The sequence below is a fragment of the Erpetoichthys calabaricus genome, chromosome 13, assembly GCF_900747795.2.
Source record: "Erpetoichthys calabaricus chromosome 13, fErpCal1.3, whole genome shotgun sequence".
In the NCBI taxonomy this organism is placed as follows: Eukaryota; Metazoa; Chordata; class Cladistia; order Polypteriformes; family Polypteridae; genus Erpetoichthys; species Erpetoichthys calabaricus.
In genome coordinates this window covers 145,215,185-145,235,744 of record NC_041406.2, presented here as the reverse complement: position 1 = coordinate 145,235,744, position 20,560 = coordinate 145,215,185, and the positions used below count along the sequence as shown (strand labels likewise).

Here is a 20,560-nt window from a genome sequence, read left to right as displayed (position 1 = left end):
CAGACAGAATGAAATAAAACAGACAAATAGAAATAAGAAAGGTTAAGGTAAGGCAGTTAGATAAAATATATTTATACCAAAAAAAAAAAAAAAAAAGGTAACAGGATATATATAAAATCCTTAAACATTATCTCCGATATTTCTTATTGAAAAGTCGTATGGCACTAGGAAGAAAGGAGTTTCTGGAGCGATTTGTGTGGGTTTTCAAAGCAACTCTCCTTCCTGATTTACTGAAGTTTAGTTCTACATGTAATGGATGTCTGTCATCAGCTGAGATGATTTCCAGTTTCTTTAGCATTGCCCTCTGACACACACCAGTCAAATCATCTACATCAGCCCCAATAACTTTAGCTGCATACTTTGTAATCTGCTGGAGCTTTTTTGAGTTTTGGTTTGTCAGACTATTAAACCAGGCAATGAAACTGAAAGTGATCATGGACTGGATCATACTACGATAGAAGGACAACATGAGGTCCTTGTCTACTTTAAATAGTTTGAGTTTATGGAGGAGAAATAAGCTCTGTGGTGGTCGAGTGTTCTGCCTCAACACCACGGCTTGGCACTTTGTTTCAGATCCTTTCAACTCTTTGTATAAAGAAGTTCTTCCTGGCTTGGCTACAATGTGGGAATTGTGTTTTTCCCTGTAAATTTCATAAATCTTAGCCAATTAAAAGAAAATATATCCTATTATGACAACATGCACATATCTGTTTCCCCGTGTAGGTATCCCTGTGAATAGTTCAGCTCTGGACCTGCAGTTTGCTTTAGAAAGCATTCCACAAATGGGGCAACTGGCAGTTTCCAGGAGTGGAGATTGTCGCGGCTACTCGTGGACAGTGACGTGGCTGAGTGTGCCAGGGGACCAGCCGCCCTTTGAGGTAATCGGACAGTTACAATGTAGTGTGACCAGGGTCTAGTTTCTTCGCTAGACTGATGAGTAAAAGACCCATCAGCTGTTAGTGTATGGTGTCCATTTTTCTGCAGTCATCAAACATCAAGCATGTTGCTGCATATCATGTATCAGTAGTGACTCCTCACTCTGCGCACATCACACGTCACTTGTCACTACTGAGTAGTCGCTCATCACACCTTGGACCACCTGACACACTATGTGCTCATCATGAATCGCTGCTCACTTTTAGCTCATCACACCCGACTCATTACTTACTACTCACTCATCATTCTTCACTGCTCACTTGTCGTTCATCACACATCACTCCTCACTTCTTGGAGCCTGCAATAATCCAACGGACTGAGTCCATATGTTATTAATCTACGTTTCACATGCCTCACCATTGTGCACACCACTAAGTGGCCCAGAAAATGAAAAGTCACATGCGATGCCTGGTAAGCGACAAATGAGTGGCGATGAGTGATACGTGATGGGCCAGAAGTAAGTTGTGAGGAATGACGAACAAAGTGTGAGCGGTGAGGAACTGATGAACGAACAGTAAGGCCAACCATCAAAAGAGACAAGTAGAGTCATGGAGAAATCCAAAAAATACAAAAATATTGAATTTCTGAGAATGACAACAAAATAACAAAATGTGTGCTTGTGTGTGCTGAGTAGCAAGTGAGTGGTGATGTGTGGCGACTGATACGAGACGTGGAGTAGCACTGGAGTCTGATTGGAGAAATGAGAAATAACGATCATGTACTAAAATGGACAAGTGGACTCAACAACCGATGAATAACACAATGTTGCTACGGCGCAGTAAATAATATTTATAACATGAGTAGTACAAGAATGTCATTTGACAGGACACAAAGGCTTGTATGTTCTGAATGTACAGTTCTTTTCCTTTGCATGTCAGCATTCAGATGCTTCTATTTCTTTCTCCTCTTATGGTTTGCTCATATAGATCAACAGCTCATCTGTCACCGGGGTCAATGCGTCCATCACAGCAAATACTCTAACAGATGGCGGGGCAATGAGGCGGCACATCTTCGGAGACGCCTTACGTGTGCCCAGCACTGAGCCTCAGGTATGTTTAACGGGAGTGGATAACCGCGATTGTGTAAGAATATCTTAATGAAGACTGCATTTCAACGTGCTAACATAGAAATATTCCTAACGTGCCATCCTTTATCCCATTTCTTACTTCCAGGTTCAAGTTTATATCAATGATATCATGTCACTGTGCTCAGGAAACTGCACCTATCAGTGGGACCCGATGACTACACCAGTTGTTTCAGCAATAACTCCAACCAGTGGTGAGTGTTTTGGACTCGTCTCTCATAACACGTGCCCACCCCTCAAACCCGGAGAACAACAGGTGGCAACAGCTGGGCACCTCTACATTGAGCCAGTGTGTGAAAGTGGCATCCTAATTGGGTAAGCCATTTTGAAAATGGCTGGATGGATTTATTTCTATTGAAGAACATGATTGCCATGATTTATGGGGATATTTTATTAATTATTTTTGATAATATTATCATTTTGAATGATCTGGAATGTTAAACATTACGTCATGTAGCACAACATCTGACGTCATGGTGTGCTGTCTGCTTACACTTCAGATATTAACTTATGTTAGAACTTCTGCTTTATTACCTCGACTTGTGGCTCATATTTTTCATTCTGAGTCGACGTTACTGTTGTTGACCTTCCTCTTTCTCTGTTGCCGACTGTCCCACTGGTTTTTCCCCTACAGGCTCTGCTTATTTACCAATCACTGCTATGCCAAAGTCTTCTGACTTGCCAGGTTCCACCTTAGCCACAATCATAATTCATTAACACAGAAGCCATTAGATGGCATCGTTCTATAAAGAGCGCCATGAATAGATGCTTTTCAAATTGAGATTTAAGGTACAGTCATTCACAGGCAGGTTCTGTGATGTTCTCACGGTTACACTGTGAGTCAGTGGTATGGGTGGAAATGGCTGCCTTGACGCATGGACCTGCTGGGCCACAAAACCTTTCCTGCTTCAGATTGAAAGTTCTGGCTTGCTTGGGTCCACCAATATATAGCCCAGCTTATCACCCACTGCTGCCAGTTCGTCTTCTTATTATTATTGTTTTTTATCTTATTCCTCTTCTCCTTTCAAGTATTGGAGTGGTTAGCACATCCTGCTTCACAGATCCAGCATCCTGGGTTCAAGCACCATGTCTGCCTACTGTCTGTAGAGAAGCTTCCCTCCATAGGTAGCACCCCTCAAAGTTGTGTGTGCCCACTCACAGTTCTGGGCCTCGAGCTCAGCCCACTGGATTACGAGTGTGGAGTATTAAAGGAGATCTTCCACCCTTCTTTCTTGTGACCAGTTGAGCTATGGACTGCAAGGTCACCTTCTTTATGCAGAGGGCTTTCCCCATTTCAGCTTCACTACGCTTGGTTTTCTTTGACTAAATGGATCCCTGATGAGCCCCCAAATGAAACCTTTGCTTGGAACTATCCTGGCATGGGGTTGCTTCAAGTGAACCTTGGTGGTTGGGGTCCTGTAAAGGCTGGCTTACACGTGACGCGTCGGGTGCTGCACATAAGCGCCACACAGTGAAAATGGCTCCAGCCTTGGAGACACCTCCCTGCGGTTGGCAGATGCACACGGTATTGTCGCTGCACACAGAAATGTTCTGACTATGCAGCAATGTGGCCGCAGTGCTGTGTATGCAAATTTTTACATTTCCAGGAGAGGCTGGCGAAGTCGGTGCCAGAATGATGGGCAAACAGGTCAACAAAAACCAAGGAAGGCCTGCAAAAACCGAGGATATTATACTCGCCCTGCCTGCCTTTGCCACTTTTGGTTATTGGGTCTGCCACTCCGCCTTCTCTTTTTCTTGCTCTTGAAGTCAGTAATAACTGGCACAACACTTTTTCCATCAGTAGAGTCTCGTATCCTATGCCATGACATTGTCAGCTGACCAAACGCTGTCACTTACGCACTAGGAGACTGTTAATGCGCTGATAGAAGAGGTTACCGCCAGTGTAAATGTGTTTCTGTTGCTCACAGTGAGTGAGCGTGTTGTGTTGTGGTCGGTGTGCAGGCTTCACGTGGTAAGACTAAGCCAAGCCCTAGTAAGTCGAGCCTATGGACTGGTGACATTTCACAGCCGGCTCTCTCCACCGTGTTGTTAGGCTGGCAGACACAGCAATTTGGAGCATCTGGAGCGTGTGTGTGAGCGGGCCAAGTGACTGACTGGCATCTTGTGCCCAGAGCTGCTGGTATAAGATGCCCTGAGCTGGATTAAGTGGGTTGGAGATTGTCATGTTGTTCACACATAAGAGTTATTTTGAAATGAATTCCTCAATAAGAAAATTGGGTATTTGAATGAACAGATGTTAACAGCATTAAATCTGACTTCTTTATTTCAGGATCATCTGCTCTGGGAACCATTCTGACAATAACAGGCACCAGACTGTCAAGTTCCTTGGCCAACGAGAGCACATCTGTTTCTATTGGAGGAGCAAACTGCACTGTTACCCAGATAAGCGGTATGGAGCTACTTAAGGGACTTTTAACATGCGTGCCAACCTTACAGAAATGACGTCACTTAGAGAGTCAGGTCAGGTCAGGTTGGGGAAGCCTGCACTGGTGCAGCTCATTGCCGCACCCGTTACACGATGAAACATCTCGGGATCCTGGTTGGCGACTCCCTTGGTTGGCACGTAGTCCAGTCCCACCCTCCAGAAATGACCCTCTATCTGCCTCAGCCAGGTGTTATATGTGTGTCCCCTTGGCCTGGTCCAGCTGCTCGGGCCCTCAACAACGAGACGGGTCACTTTCAGGGAATTGTGCCACATGACCTTGAGAGTGGCATTTCAAAATAATACAAAACCCACCACAAGGATACGTTACCAGCCGTCATGTGCTTTCTGTATACTTGAAAAGTTCTACCTGTGACAACAAACAAAATTCAGGTCTGCTACCTCGCTCACTACGTGAGTGTCATGGACTGCTGTGGGGGAGACAGTGCCCTTGGTGTATCTACTCCCCTGGTCCTTCCACTACAACGACTTCCCAGCCAGGAAAGTCACCTGGCCACCCGTCACTGTGTCTGTGTGTACAGTGTATGATGTAGTATCGTGTACATGTTGTGGGAATGTTTGTCTCTGATAGAATTCACCCAAACCTTATTATCGTGTTGTTTAGACACCCAAATCACGTGTGAAGTTGGAGACGCAGCGGCTGGATCCGCTCCAGTGACTGTCTATGTGCCGGCCGTCGGGTTGGCTCAAAGCCCCTTCACCTTTGCCAACCTGCTGGGAGTGACGAGTGCGTCCCCTCTGACTGGCAGCATAGCAGGTAAGGAGATAAAAGAGGATGTCGGCGGTGGGTCTTTGGAGTGCAGGGGCTGCTGAAGGTGGTCTGTGAAGTTGTCCTTCAACATTGAGGTGACAGCTTTATGTGTAACATGATCAAAGCAGCAGATTGATGAGAAAGAGAAAAGACTTGAAATTTAAGAAGCACTGCTAGCGAAGGATGGAAAAAGTCAAATGGATTTTTGCCATGTAGCTTACTGTGAATAGCAGAAAGGTGGGTAGGACATCTGGTTCATTTCTCCTCATTATGTGTTTTGTTTTAGGAGGAACCGTACTTACACTAACTGGATACGGATTTGGTCCAGACACCACCGTCACAATGAATGAGCAGCTTTGCACGGTTTTGACAGTAAATCTAAACGCAGTCCGGTGCCAAACGCCTGCAGTGAGTGTTTACCTCCACATTTCTTAATAATATTCCTGATAGTTTGGACCTGCTGTACTGTCAAAGCTCATCGCCATCACCACCACCACCAACAACGTTCATTTCTACAGCACATTTTCATACGAGAGGAATGAAGGTCAAAGTGCTTCACAGCTAGCAAAACAGACAATAGAAAAATAGAATAAACCAGTCATATTACCTGTTGAAGACTGATAACAGAATAAGGTTAGGTAATATTTCAGATCCCTTGCTGTACTTGCCTTTCCTCGATATTGTCCTGTGCCACTCTTGCCCAACGATTCCCTCTGTCAAGCGTATTCCTGTAAAGCTGCTCAGATGCTGTCATTTCACCCCCTGTCCTCTTTGATTTTTCCCATCTTTGAAGGTGACTCTCAGCGTGCCTCCTATGCCTCGTGTGTCTCACTTCCTATTTTGATTGTGTTACCAAAGCCAAACTGACCAATCAGATTGCTCTGAGGCGCTACTGAGGGTGGTGAAGTTAGTTCTGACTATTGCTGGCAAGCAGCTACCTTCTGACTTGGAAAGGTGCTCAGCTTTATGAAAGACCTCGTCCATTCTGCACTGTCGGCTTTCTCCCCTATCCCTTCAGGACCATTGACACTTAACCCACTAGATTCAGAGACAGCCAGTTGTGTGGTCACTAAGGGGTGCTTTTCTTATAACTGCCATCTTGTAGCGGTCCGGCACCACTAAGATTCACACCGTTGATGAGACGGCAATTTATTTATTTTTTTGGTGGAGATTCCAGGGACACACCCAGCCTTGGCCCGACCCGCACGCACTCACAAACAGAGACACAGAACCAACGAATGAATAACTAATCTATTAAATGAAAACCCAATACACAACAACAACAATCAGACAAACCTCCCCTTTCCCCTATGGTTTTAACATAAGAACAAACCACAACAATAAATACTCACGACAACGTTCTTATACAGTCAAATACAGCAAAAGTGGATGAAGTGGTTTGGTGTGACGATGACAATCCCGAGAACAGCTTCCATAGAAAATGAGTGAAACACATCTACCGGTAATCCTGAGTGGCAAGGAGTGAGATTTTCAGGAGCGTGATGACTGATCCACCACTATACACACGACAAGCAGGCAGGCAGGCATGACAGAGACAGTCCATTCATCCTAACGGGAAACCACCCAGGGGCACAATGGACTTTTCAGATGACACGTTGGACAGGATACACAAAAACACAGATCTCTCTTTGCTCCGTCAGGCCTCCCTTTTCAGCTTTCCTGCTTGCCTCTTTCATCCCCAGCCGCCCCTACTTCCGTTTCAGTCATCCCATGCGAGTAATGCCTCTTGGGCTGCTGGGAAATAGAGTTCTTCCCACGGTAACACTGCTACAATCTGGTGCTCTCTGTAACAAGTGGCGTGTCCCTCGTCTCTTGATGGTGTTGTACTGTTGTCACTGTTGTCACTAGTTAGTGAGAGACCAGCAACTAAGGATTTCATTCTACTACAGATTCATTTGAACTTGAACTTACATCATTAATCTATGGTAACTAAAGCATTGTTGGGTTGGTCCTTAACAAGACGGTAAAGGCTCTTGACCAGGAGATGACTGCACAATGAATGGCCTGAATGAAAGAGCAGACAGAAAAGGCAGGTGGCGGTTGAATCAAAAGGTCAAAAATGTTAACAACAAAGCCACTCAAGTAAGAAAACACCCAACAGAAAGCTTTAACCAACTAACAAAGGGGACTTTCTGTTTTGGACAGGCGGCCCCTGGTGCTGTCACTCTGACGGTGAGGACGGCTGGAATGGAGGACTCCCTTGACACGACTTTCACATACGACATGGCAGTGACCCCCATCATTGAGAGCATCAGCCCTCAGACCACTAATGTGATGGGTAAGTGTGTGGCTCTACTTGTTAAATTAATATTTTAAAATAGATAGATAGGTATGAAAGGCACTATAAAATAGATAGATAAAATTTGGTATAGTAGGCATAGATAGATAGATAGATAGATAGATAGATAGATAGATAGATAGATAGATAGATAGATAGATAGATAGATAGATAGATAGATAGATAGATAGATAGATAGATAGATAGATAGATAGATAGATAGATAGATAGATAGATAGATAGATAGATAGATAGATAGATAGATAGAATTTGGTATAGTAGGTAGGATGTCCAGCGTTAACATCACATCTGAAGTAAGAACTTTAAGCTTGTCCTCCTCAATAAACAAATGTCCACCATGACATGTAAACGTTCATCCAACTTATTTGGGAGCGACTGAACGAGTGGCGCTTGATGCAGTGGTGCTGATTATTGGCTAGTAAGCAGTAATCATACCACGGCTGTTGTACTGCAGGTCTGCAAGTCCTTCATCTGTTTGTCCAATTATAAAACTTCATTTATTTTTTATATCTTTAGGGAACACCAGCCTTACTATTTCAGGAAGCCAATTTGAGTCCCAAAGCTCGGTCTTAATCGGCAATTCAAACTGTAAGATAACCGAATGGACAAACAGTGTCATCATTTGCACTCTACCAGTCCTCCCACCGGGCACCTACAACATCCTCCTGCAAGTAGGAAACTGGGGATACGCCAACGCGAGGTACGTCTCTGTCTTGGTTTTCTTATCCATCTGTCAGGTGGCAGTGAGAAGTCACAGGGAGGTGACATCAAGCATACTGTATGGTGTACCTTACTGAAATGTTCCACATGAAGGAAGCTAGTGGGCTCGCTACAGGGTGGTCTTCACGTGCTTTCTTCACATCTCTGGCATTAGGAGAGATCCTTTTCTGCAGCTGCCTTTTCTGTCTGCACTTTGTCCCAATCCTTAACGAAAGCCCATTCATCGCTGCTTCTTTCCCTGCACTCCTTACATGGTACACATGAAGTACCTAAACACGTGTGTATAAATACGTGTTTTACAGCACACATGATATCAATGACTATTCCATGTATGGAAGCGGCACAGTGACTACCATGGCTGTCTGGGTACGTGAACTCGGGCTTGCACCATAGCACATGTTACACCAACTTCATTCAAAAGGAGTTTTGCTCTTTGATTCATTAACTGAGTTGTGACTGTAATTCACAAAAACAACCTGGCAGGTAAACAAAGATCAAAGAAACCAAAGCCAGTGACGGAGTCCTGCTTAAATCCTGACATACAGCCTCCTACTCGGCCAGCTGAGCTGAAGGAGAACTCTGGCAACACATGGGCCAGCTGGATGGCCCCTTCCACTTCAGTAGACTCCATGCAGCACTTCACCATTCCCTGAGTGTTCCAGGCCCCTGATTGTTGGATATTGTCCAGATATCCGGTAGAATTTTAATATATGAAAGTGCTCCCCACATCACTGAGAGTTCATCGCATCAATGACGCCTGTCAAGCTGAATCCAAGGACTTGTGGAGGTTTGCCCCATTCTGGTCCTCACAGCGCTGAAACTGGACCAAGATGATGTTTCCTCATATATGGTGAGCCCATTATCTGTGTTCCTTGGCTCACTCCAACCACAAAGTCTTGTTTTTCGTGACCACAAGTGGAATTAGTTACATGGATAGGACCAACCAGCATAGGGTGCATTGAGTCACTCATTCTGATGTTGATCTTTTTTGCCCCACCGTTGTACTCGGCTGTCAGTTGTCCCCATGTTATTCTGCACAAGTCTTACTAGCCTCCAGTATAAAGTCTCTCTTTGTGACCGCAGGGCTACTATTTGTGCTCACTCATTCTTGTCACACATGTGACACCCTGAGCAAGGCTTGTATTCATCATTTCATCTCATCTGCCCATTGCACCTCTCAACACACACACACACACACACAGAATTAATTTTTACTGGTTCAGTTTCTTTTTGGGAATTTTGAGGTTCATAACATTGAAAGCTGCAGGTAGACAACAAACGCAAGAGATGTGGATGGAAAAACTCAACAAAATATTTGGGTGCTGTGGACATACAGTACATAGTGTGACCCTTAAAGGAGCTTTTGGAGACACAAGGGACACCACGGTGTGTCAGCTGCCTCCCAGTATGAAAGGTCTTCAAGATTTCAGGGAGGATCACTAGTTAGGATGTTGGTGTGATCTCGTTCAGCCTGCCAGAGCTCAGACCACTAAATTATGGGGTCCCGCTCCCATCTTATCTGTGCACCCTGTTGCCTTCCCACCATTCTAATGATGTGCACCTCATTGTCCATCGGTCCTTACTATTGTGACTCAAATGCTATTTCCCCATTTTAATAATTGCAGCTATGAATGGAACCCTAACTGTGATCAACAGGTGCTCTTACTGTTCAAGATTTTTTACTTTGCCAGCCAACCTACGGGACCTGCCTGTGCAGGGCAGGAGGGGGGACTTCTCAAGCAACAAGGCTGTTCAATGCCCCACCATAATGCCCGTCTAACTTGTGACTTTGGCCTTTTTTTGGACAGCGATGGCGTCAACACTTCTATCGAGTACATTCTGGAGATCAACAGCGTGTCTCCTCTTGAAGGTTCCATGTATGGTGGCACCACGATTTCAGTGACAGGTTCGGGGTTCAGTACAAATCCCAATGACACCCAAGTCTTAATGGGTAAGAATTGTTTTTTTTAATTGCACTTTTCATGTTGAATTGCCATAGACAATTTAGTGATCTTGGAATAATAAGGCATTCAGTAAAAAGTATTTTATAGATATTCTGGAATTGTTTATTATTTAGAGTCTTTTAGTCTTAATCAGACGTGCCTTTCACTTTGTTCCTCTAATCTTCTCTTATCTTTTCCAAGGGAACAACATCTGCAAAGTAACCTTGGCCACAGAAAGCGAACTGGAATGCGTTGTTCAGCCTGCTGGAAACCTCCACGTGGTCACCAATCTTGGCATTGATATCAGTAAGTGTGACGACAACCATAACCAAAACCGAAACAAGAGGTGCTCATTTAAGACATTTAGAAAGGCCGCGTGAGCCTAAGAGTCCACGGTGCCAAAGGGTTACAGAAATGATGCTGTTAGGTTTGACTTTGGCCAGAACTCTTTGAGCACCACTGCTCTAGACTAGCGCCATAGGAGTGAATGTTCCCCGTCTTGCCCAATGATGCTGATTGGTGGATCCTGGCCAATGCAATGCTACACCGGATTAAACGAGCTTGACAAAGTAGAGATGGGAAGTTTTGTAGATTTATTAGAGCTTCATCTGCTTTCTTCCAGACAGAGGCATTGGCTACGCTTGGACGCCATCATCTTTGGAGGTGTTTGTTGGAGACACGGTTCAATGGCAGTGGCAGGCTCAGTCCCTCATTGGTGGAATTGGCTACCGGGTTTTCAGTGTTGCCAATCCTGGCGATACCACCTTTAGCGGCCAAGGATTTAACAGCGGGCCGAGCGGGACTCCATCTGGTAAGCTCCACAGTAAACTGACTCCAGACCCCTGTAGAAATCAATGACCTGCGTTGGCCATGTATATCAAAGTGGCAAACACACTTTCGACATTGAATAATTCTACAAAGATACGGTTTAGCTATGGATGCTAATATTAATAATTAGTACCGTAGTAAAAGCCTTCCAAAAGCAAAGTGAATCCGCCACAAAGAAAAAGTAATGGGAAAGCAGGCCAGCAGTGACACCAACAATAAAGCAAAGGCATACACCTTTTAAACAAAAGAGCACTGTCATCATTTATATTTAAGAAATTATCAAATTATTTTTTATTGTAATGAAAATATTTTAAGAGTGGTCTCATATTGTTGAAACAGAACAACCTTCCTGTCCAGTGGATTCAAACAACATTGTTTTCTGCACACTTCACTGTCATTTGAAATGGATCAATTGGCCATTTTGGCCCATCAAGCTGCACTCAATAATCCATAACGACAAAGTGACATCATACTTTCAGGAGGGTTTGTAAATTTATTTTAAAAAGTCTCTCATTCATTGAAGTACTCGAAGCCTTAGCTCGGTACTTTGTAGCAGCCCCTTCACCAGTTTCAAACCTTCTTGGGTAAGTCTCTACAAGGTTGGCACACCTGGAATTGTGCATTTTATCCCATTCTCCCTGGCAGATCTTCTTGAGCTCCGTTAGATTGGATGGGAAGCATCAGTCAGCTGCCATCCTCAGGTCCGCGTTTAATCTGGGACTTTGGTTGGGCCACTCAAGGACACTCCTAGACTTGTCCTGAAGCCTTGGTTGTATGCTTTGGGTCATCGTTGGGCTGAAAGGTGAACCGTCACCGCAGTCTGGCATGCAATCTGGAGCAGGTCTTCTTCAAGAACCTCTCTGTAAGTGGCTGCTTTCATCATCCCCTCAATAATCTGACCAGCCTTGTCTCAGTTCTATGCCCCCCGTCATTAGACTGTTACCCCAGTCTGAGGTGGCATGAACTTCTTCAAGAACAACTCTGTATGTGGCTGCATTCATCCTTCCCTCAGTTCTGACCAGTCTCCCTGTCCCTAAAGAGCTAAAATAAAAATAGTCCAAAAACATTTATATCTGGGCGGCATGGTGGCACAGTGGTAGTGCTGCTGCCTTGCAGTATTGAGACTTGGGTTCACTTCCCGGGTCCTCCCTGTGTGGAGTTTGCATGTTCTGCCTGTGTCTGCGTAGGTTTCATCCGGGTGCTCCGGTTTCCTCCCACAGTCCAAAGACATGCAGGTTAGGTGCATTGGCAATCTGAAATTGTCCCTAGTGTGTGCTTGGTGTGAGGGTGTGTGTGTGTGTGTGTGTCCTGTGGTGGGCTGGTGCTCTGCCCAGGGTTTGTTCCTGCCTTGCGCCCTGTGTTGGCTGGGATTGGCTCCAGTAGATCCCCGTGACCCTGTGTTAGGATATAGCAAGTTGGATAATGACTGACTGACATTTATATCTAAAGTTCTTGAGATGGAGACAAGTAGTCCAATAACAGAGAGTGAACTTTCAATCCAAGGTTCGTGTTGGACCAGCATGACTAATGAAAGGCAAGCACTGAGTAGGACTATTGGTAATAATATCAAACTTTAAATTCTTAATCGGCCATGACAGACGTCCTGCTGATCAGTCCTAGGGATTCCTGGCTTTGCTAAACAAAACAGCCTGCTGAATACGAGAGGCCTGGACTTTCACCTACAGAGACCAGTGAGTGTCGTGACTCGGACTTCACTGCCAGCTGAGATGTCGTCTGCGCGGGAGTTTGCATGTTCTTCTCAAGTTTGGGTGGAATCCCACCAGGGACATAATCCACAGACCAGGGGGCCCCAACTCTGGCAGCTGCAGGTTTTCATTCTAATCCTTTTTCTTAATTAGTGACCTGTTTTTGCTGCTAATGAACTTCTTTTGAATTCATTTTAATCGACTTGTTTTTTTAACGATTTGTTCCTCTGCTTCATTTCTTTTCTTAAACGGCTCCCAAAGAGAAATGAAATGTGAAGTGAGTGAGCCAACAGAAGACCACCTAAGTCAGGGCCTCAGACTCCAATCAATTTCACTCCAACCAGTTGCTCAATTAGGGTTAGGGTTAGGGCGTCGAGTCTTGTTGTTAATTAAACCCGTTCTTTAATTCCTTTAATTGCTGCTCTCATTGTGCCATAGCAAACATTTCCTACGTTGTTGATCTTCTCTTTTCTAAAAGTGCTGGACAAATATTTTGGAGTCCTGAGCAGATCAGCATTCCTGAGACCGTCACCTGTCTTTAATTTCAGATATTTTGCTGGTCCTGTTTCAGCTTATTTTGTATCTCATGACTGGCTGCCAATTAAGGAAAAAGTAACAATTGAGGCGTGTGAGTCTTCAACAGCAGGTCAATTAAAATGAATTCAAAAGAAGTTCATTAGCAGCAAAAACAGGTCACTCATTAAGAAAAAGGATTAGAATGAAAACCTGCATCCTCTGCAGCCCCCCAGGACCAGAGTTGGGGTCCCCTGTTATAGACAATCTGGTGAAGTAAATAACGTCTGGCATGTGACCCAAAGTGTGTGTGTGTTGGCGTGACTTGTAGTGGACTGGTAACCCATCCAGGGGAAGGCTCTGGATATGCACATCTGAATCAAATCTGACTGATGCCTGTGAGCGTGACGAGGACGAGGACGAGCTTGATGAGCTCTGAAAACTGATGAATGGATGAGCTGCTGACTGCAATACAGCCTGGTGACAAAACCACAGAGGCCAGTCTCACATGGCAAAGCTGCCTCTGAAAAGGAGTGATTGACAGCTGAGTATCCATCACCTTCATGAGAGACCAAACAGTCAGGCTACTTGAAAATCAAATCTGTCCACCCGTATAGAAGCTTCCAGCCATTGGTATACATTCAATAACAACTTCATATTATCAATTTGTTTTTTTCTCATTTCAGGGTTTTTCCAGTACCAGTTTTTGGTTCCAGGGGTGTATTATTACAGCAGCGGCTACATCGACGCAGCCCAAACCACGTTCCTCCAAGGAGTGGTCACCGTCCAGGCCTTACCAGACAGCCAACAGCAGGTTCACATCTCTGTCGCTGGACAAGAAGCTAATTATGTGCCAAGTGAGTATCGTTACCAACTTTCATTCTGAATGCAGCAGCTGTTTTCAGCTGCAAGGAAGGAACTTTGTGATGCCAAAACTCAGTTAAAACAATGTGAAAGAAATAACAGGACAAGGTTAGAGATTTGGAGCACCTTGCTGGAAAACCACATATAATTTAAACAATAAATGCAAAGAAAACACGTGTTATAACACAAAAAAAGTCTCATCCCGACTTCTGACGTAGGTAGACTGACTAGGACGGCAGCTCCTCTGAATTTAAGGCATTCTGGGAGGAAGAGGGGAGTCCAGGTGGACAAACCCAGGAAGTTATGTCAGATGGTGTCCTTTTCTGCAGAAGGGAAAGAAGAGAGGTTGATACTTTACAGTGCCACCTATTGTCTCAGTGGTGAATTAGTGTCACCTAAACCTTCAAACTGTTACCGATGTGCATGCATGTGACACAAGAAAAGCTACAGTTTGGCCCTCTTATAGGCACACGGGAGAAATGTGCAGAGACTGCCAGATTGCTAGCGGGCTGAAGTTGCATCGGGTTGTCCCATCTGGTAGGAACTGAATACAGAGGCCTGTTGGAGCAGTAGGGACTCAGCACAGCATGGAGGTCATGTTACTCTGGAACTTGACAGAGAGGCCCAGGTCTCTGGTGGACGTTACCTCTATGGAAATGGAGCGGGAGCTTTGATGTGTGGAAGGTGTCAAAGAGGGTGAGAGCATATTGAATGGTGGTGGAAAAAATTAATTTCTGCCATAGATTTGGTCAAATTTCTGTATGCCCTTTTGGGATATCAGGTGCAGCACCATCAGACAGTCTTCAGACTCCTTTTGTCGCATTTTGTTTACGTTGCAGCTTTGTGCTAAAATTATTGAAATTCATTTTTTTCCCCAAATCAAACACTCAGTACCCCAGAATGACAAAACAAAAACAGGACATAAGAAACTACTACAACTAAAAAACTGACATATCCCATTGACACACGTATTTGGACCCTTCACTCGGTGCTTAGTTCAAACCCATCAGGCAGGGAATGCCAGCCTGGAGTCGTCGGGGGTCTCACACAACACGCTTCACACACCTGGCTTTGGGGAGGTTCTGCCATTTTCTCTCTGCACATCCTCTCAAGATCTATGAAGTTGGATGAAGCTCATCAGTGGACGGCTCTTTTCAAGTCTATCCAGATATGATGGAGGACATTCCCAGAGTTGTCCCCATGCCACTCTTGTGTAGTCTTCGCGTTGTTCTTTTAGAAGGTGAAGGTTTGGCCCAGTGTGAGGTCCAGAGCGCACTTTCATTAAGGATATTTCTGTATTTTGCTCCGTTGAGCTTTCCCTCAAGCCCAATTTTACAGCATGATGCTGCCACCACCATCAGGGTGGTATTGCACAGGTGATGAGCTGTGCCTGGTTTCCTTCAGAGAACTTTGTTTCTCAAAGTCTGAGAGGCCTTTAATTGTCATTTTGGAAACTTCAAGTGTGCTTCCGCTGGTAGGCGCCTGTCTGGTCACTCTGCCATGAAGCCCAAATCAGTGGAGCATTGCAGTGATGGTTGTCCTTCTGGTGGTTTCTCTCATCTCCACACAGGTACTCTGGTAGAGTGACCAGTGGGTTCTTGGCCACCTCTCTTACTTAGGCCCTTATCCTACAATTGCCCAGCTGGGCCCGATGGAGAGCTCTAATAAGATTTGTTGTTGTTCCAAATTTCTTCCATTCAAGAATTATGAAGGCCACTGTGCTCTTGAGAACCTTCAGTGCTGCTGCCTTCCCCAGATCTGCACCTTGACACAATCCCTTCTCTAAGCTCTGCAGGCAATTCCTTTGACCTCCTGGCTTGATTTTTGCTCCTTTGGGACCTTCTACAGAAAGTGTGTGTGCCTTTCCTAATCAGTCCAATCGATTGAATTGACCACAGGTGGACTCCAAACAAGGTGCAGCAACATCTCAATGATGATCAATACAATGAGATGCACCTGAGCCAAGTTTCAAGTGTCAGAGGAAAGAGTCTGGATACTTGGGTCAATGGGATATTTTAGCTTTTTTATTTGTAATACATTTGCATAAGTTCCTAAAATCCTGTTTTTGCTTTGTCATTCTAGGACATTTAGTGTTGTTTGATAAGAAAAATACGAACTGAAATGATTTTTGTACAAAGCTGAAAAATAACAAAATGTGTCAAAAAAGTGAAGAGGTCTGAAGACTTTGTGAAGACACAGTAGACTTATAGTGTAAATGGACTGCTGCCCCTTGTGGTATTACCTTACCCGTATTACCTTTTAGAATTCATTCACAACTTTACAAGCGCATAGTACAAAGAAAGTCTTCTATCTCCCTCAACTGAAAACAGCAGTACAGTACAACAATCACATCATTATTTAACACCCATTTTAAATCTAATTAACAGAACAGGCCTTGTCCTGTCATGGCCTGAATTGGAGTGAGAGGATTATGTTACATTATATTCCTACATCAGCACTGGTGCCACAATGGGTAGGTTGGTACAAAACTGGCCTTTTCAGAACTTCTTCATAATTAGGTGACATTAAAAGTGGTTCCCCTAAGGTGTCGGAGCTGGGGTGCCACTGCTCTTTTTAAAATACATGAAGAGTCTGATAGGAATATGAAGAACAAGCTAGTGGCGGTTCATGATGATTCCAGACTGGGTGGGATGGCAGATAATGGAGAATCCACAAAATCGTTATAAAGCAACCTGGGCAAACTGATGAAGATGAAGGATGAAATTTAATGGTGGTAAATGTAAAGAACTGCAGGAAGGAAGCAGTGATGTCAGTTTTGAATGTGCATTGGGAGGGCTGAAACCTGAAAGTTCATACAGCTCATGAGAAGGACCTGAGAGTAGTGGACTGGAGTGACAGAATGCTGACAGGGTGTCAGGTTACATACAGTAGCACCCTATTGTGTAAAGTACAAGTCCAGGGAGGTTACACTTACGTTATATAACATGCTAGTGAGGCTGCACTTGGAGTACTGTGTGAAGTTGTGGTCTCCATATTACAAAAAAAGACAAAGCAGCACTAGAGAAAGTCCAGAGAAGAATAACTAGGCAGATTAGAGGAGGGCTGAGCTAAGAGGAGAGACTGATGGAGTCGATTCTTTAGGTTTGAGCAAACAGACATTAAAAGATATCATGATTGAAGTTGCTAAGAATTACATTTTACACAAACATAGCTTTCTCCTTACACCTTTAAAACTCGACTCAATGTTCTTTTGAAAAATCCAGGCAAACAGTCATGTTGACCTTAATGGCCTGTTCTCTTCAAAATTGTTTTAATATTCTTATATTCTTTCATTCCTCCATTTATTCACTTTCCCAGATTATCGGAAGCCTGGTCATTGGGGCAACCGTCTTAGCAGTGAGGTCCATTTGTCCTTTTCCCCAACCCTCACTTGCCAACTCATGCTGTGGGATCCCAAGGTGTTCTCAGGCCATCTTAGAGATATAATCCTCCCAGCGGGCCTGGGGTCTTCCCTAGGGTCTCCTCCTAGCTCCTCCTAACCCTAATTTTTAGTCTGTAAAACCTCCACAAGGAGGCTATTGGGAGGCAATCGTATCAGACGCCCTATCCACCTCAGTTGGCTCCTCTTGATATGGGGGTCATCGACTTTACTCTGAGCCTCTCCTGGATGTCTGTGCTTCCCACCCTATCACCAAGATAAGCTCATTTTGGCCACTTGTACCCCCGATCTTGTCCTTTTGGTCAGTAGGTGAAGGTAGGGATGTGGATGACTGGTAAATCGGGAGCTTTGCCTTCTGACTCCACTCCTTCTTCACCACTATGGATTAGTAAAGCAACCAGATAACTGCACCCTGTTCCGTCTGTTAATCTCACCATCCCATTTACCCTCGCTCATGAACAAGACCCCAAGATACTTAAACTCTCCTCCTACTCAGAACGGGTGGTCCACTTTTTTCCTACCACAGCCTCACATTTGGAGATTCTATACATTTTTTTCCAATTAAGATGTCCACAGTACTTTTTGATATTCTTGATATAGATACCATATACAGCTAAACAATATGTTTTGGGTTGTTTTGTTTTTTTCATTAATGTTATAATTTATGGTAACACAATTCTTCATTTTTTTTTTTTATAGCCACCCCTCGTTCTAGACGTGACGTGAATGATTGTACAGAGACAGCTCTGAACTGCAGCTTGACGTCTACCCTTAACACAAGCAGAGACGGCTTCTTCTTCCATTTCTCCAGTTGTTACTCTCCCACCATAACAGGCATCAGCCCCTCCAGTGGGACCATCTATGAAGTGCTCACCATCATGGGCACAGGATTCAGTGATATTGCATGTGCTAATCAAGTAAGCATGGAGAGTTTTGGTTGTTTTCAATGTTTTTATGATTTATCCATATGTGTGGTGATGTCACCACAGCACCATTTTGTCTTCTAGACTCCTCCATTTTCTAGTCAAATTTTATGTTTGTTGGCATGCTGCTTTCCATTAATGTGATCATTGCCAGTCAGGAGACGCACAAGTCGTGTGATATATTATGTCCCACCTCCCACCTACTTAAGATGGAGGCACACAAGTCTTGGCATTCCTTGTGTAGATCTCCTTGTGAAGATATTCTCATAATACATGTGTCCAACACCATGTATCCATTTTTCCATCTATTTTTAAACAATGGATATTATGAAAACCACCTGAATCACAATGTACCTGACCCTTACGACTCCTCATGCAGGTGGTGGGACATTGTAGGATAAGGTGAGGAACACAGTGGTGATCTATTTGTGGACCCACTGAAAGACAGAAATTAGTTGACGAGCTCAGAGTCAAGTAGCTGCTCCTCCACATCAACAGGAGCCAGTCGAGATGATTAATTAGGACACCTCCTGGATTTCTCCCCATGGAGCTGCTTCGAGCATTTCCATTCAACCAGGAGAAGACCTTGAGAAAGGCCCAGGCCACACTGGAGAAATGATATCTTCCAGCTGTTATGAATACAAGAGTTCCCAAGCACAAAGTCATGAAAAATACCACAAATGCCCACTAGAGGGAAAACTCATTGTCAAACCCCAGCTAATAATAAAAAGGACCACATGGAATATTTTAGAAATAAATACAAAGAGTTATTAATTCAAGCATGCTTTTGAACAAAGGTAGCTCAGTGGAGCGCAAAAGGCAAAGGAGTTGCCTGAAACAAGTCAAAGATGGAGCATGAAGTCAAAATCAAATAAATCACAAAAGAGTGATATTTATAACTTTTGGCAATACAGAAAGTGAAGTGATGTGTTTTTCCAAAGAAAGAGAAAATGGAGGCTTGGGTAGTGATGCATAAGTGAGATGCTATGTCATGTGACACTAATGATACATTGTACGGCTAAAAGTATGAGGACAGCCCTCCAAATGATGGAGTTCATGTGTATTACAGGGGCATCAAATCAAACACACAGCCATGCAGACCCCATTGACAACCACTGGGTCATACTGACTTTAAATATGGCACTGGCACAGGACTCCACCTTTGCTACAAGTCAAATGTCTGCTCTTTGAGATGTCAACTGTAAGTGCTGTTGTGGGGAAGTGGAAGCAACAACAGCTCAACCATAAAGTAGTAGACCATACAAATTCACAGAGTTGGGCCACGAGCTTTAGAGCACATAAAAATAGGCTCTCTCTATGGCATCACTTAAAAGTGAGGTCCAAACTGCTTCTGGAAGCAACCTCAACACAAGAGTCGTGTGCCAGGACTTTCATGAAACGGGGCTTCAATGGCCAAGCCCAAGGTCTCCATGCATACGCAATGCTGAGCATCGGCTGGAGGGGCGTGAAGCACACCATCATTGGACTCTGGAGCAGTGGAGACGTGTTCTCTGGAGTAATGAATCCAAGAAGAAGAAGAAGACTTGGCATTCAAATGTGGCACTTGGTGCCACGGCCCACCTGCCAAGTTGTTTTGCCTGCCTAAGGTAAAGTCATCCCTGATGGATGATTGCAGGAATCGTGAGGTAGAGGGGTCCTTTCATCAGACTGGCTGGCCCAGCACTGTTTCAGTTGTGGAATGACCAATCTGGGGAGGCAGCTTGATGGCTGAGGTCTCCAGGATTCTAAACAAATCCAAATCCTATAATGTGATATCATCTACTGTTAAATTCTGCTCCGTATTTGTAAAATTTGTATTTTTATACTGTATTGAGGATTTGTTCTCTTCTGTGTATTGTATTGTATTGACCCCCTTCTTTTTGACACCCACTGCACGCCCAACCTACCTGGAAAGGGGTCTCTCTCTGAACTGCCTTTCCTGAGGTGTCTTCCATTTTTTCCCTACAAGGGTCTTTTCCGGGAGTTTGTCCTCGTCTTTTTAGAGAGTCAAGGCTGGGGGGCTGTCAAGAGGCCGGGCCTGCTAAAGCCCACTGTGGCACTTCTTGTGTGATTTTGGGCTATACAAAAATAAATTCTATTGTATTGTA

The 20,560-nt window shown here is 44.3% G+C and overlaps 1 protein-coding gene across 1 annotated transcript in view; it reads left to right on the top strand.

The window, feature by feature from the left end:
- The window catches only part of pkhd1l1.1 (PKHD1 like 1, tandem duplicate 1), a 148,318-nt gene that overhangs the window by 44,145 nt on the left and 83,613 nt on the right, over positions 1–20,560 (top strand). Inside the window, exons 25-37 of the mRNA XM_028790902.2 lie at positions 724–878; positions 1,863–1,985; positions 2,109–2,214; positions 4,311–4,430; positions 5,089–5,241; positions 5,522–5,643; positions 7,402–7,534; positions 8,072–8,255; positions 10,084–10,226; positions 10,420–10,524; positions 10,841–11,029; positions 13,952–14,122; positions 18,229–18,446. Of these exons, the coding sequence (XP_028646735.2) occupies positions 724–878; positions 1,863–1,985; positions 2,109–2,214; positions 4,311–4,430; positions 5,089–5,241; positions 5,522–5,643; positions 7,402–7,534; positions 8,072–8,255; positions 10,084–10,226; positions 10,420–10,524; positions 10,841–11,029; positions 13,952–14,122; positions 18,229–18,446 (1,922 nt within the window). The remainder of the gene's footprint in view (positions 1–723; positions 879–1,862; positions 1,986–2,108; positions 2,215–4,310; positions 4,431–5,088; positions 5,242–5,521; positions 5,644–7,401; positions 7,535–8,071; positions 8,256–10,083; positions 10,227–10,419; positions 10,525–10,840; positions 11,030–13,951; positions 14,123–18,228; positions 18,447–20,560) is intronic.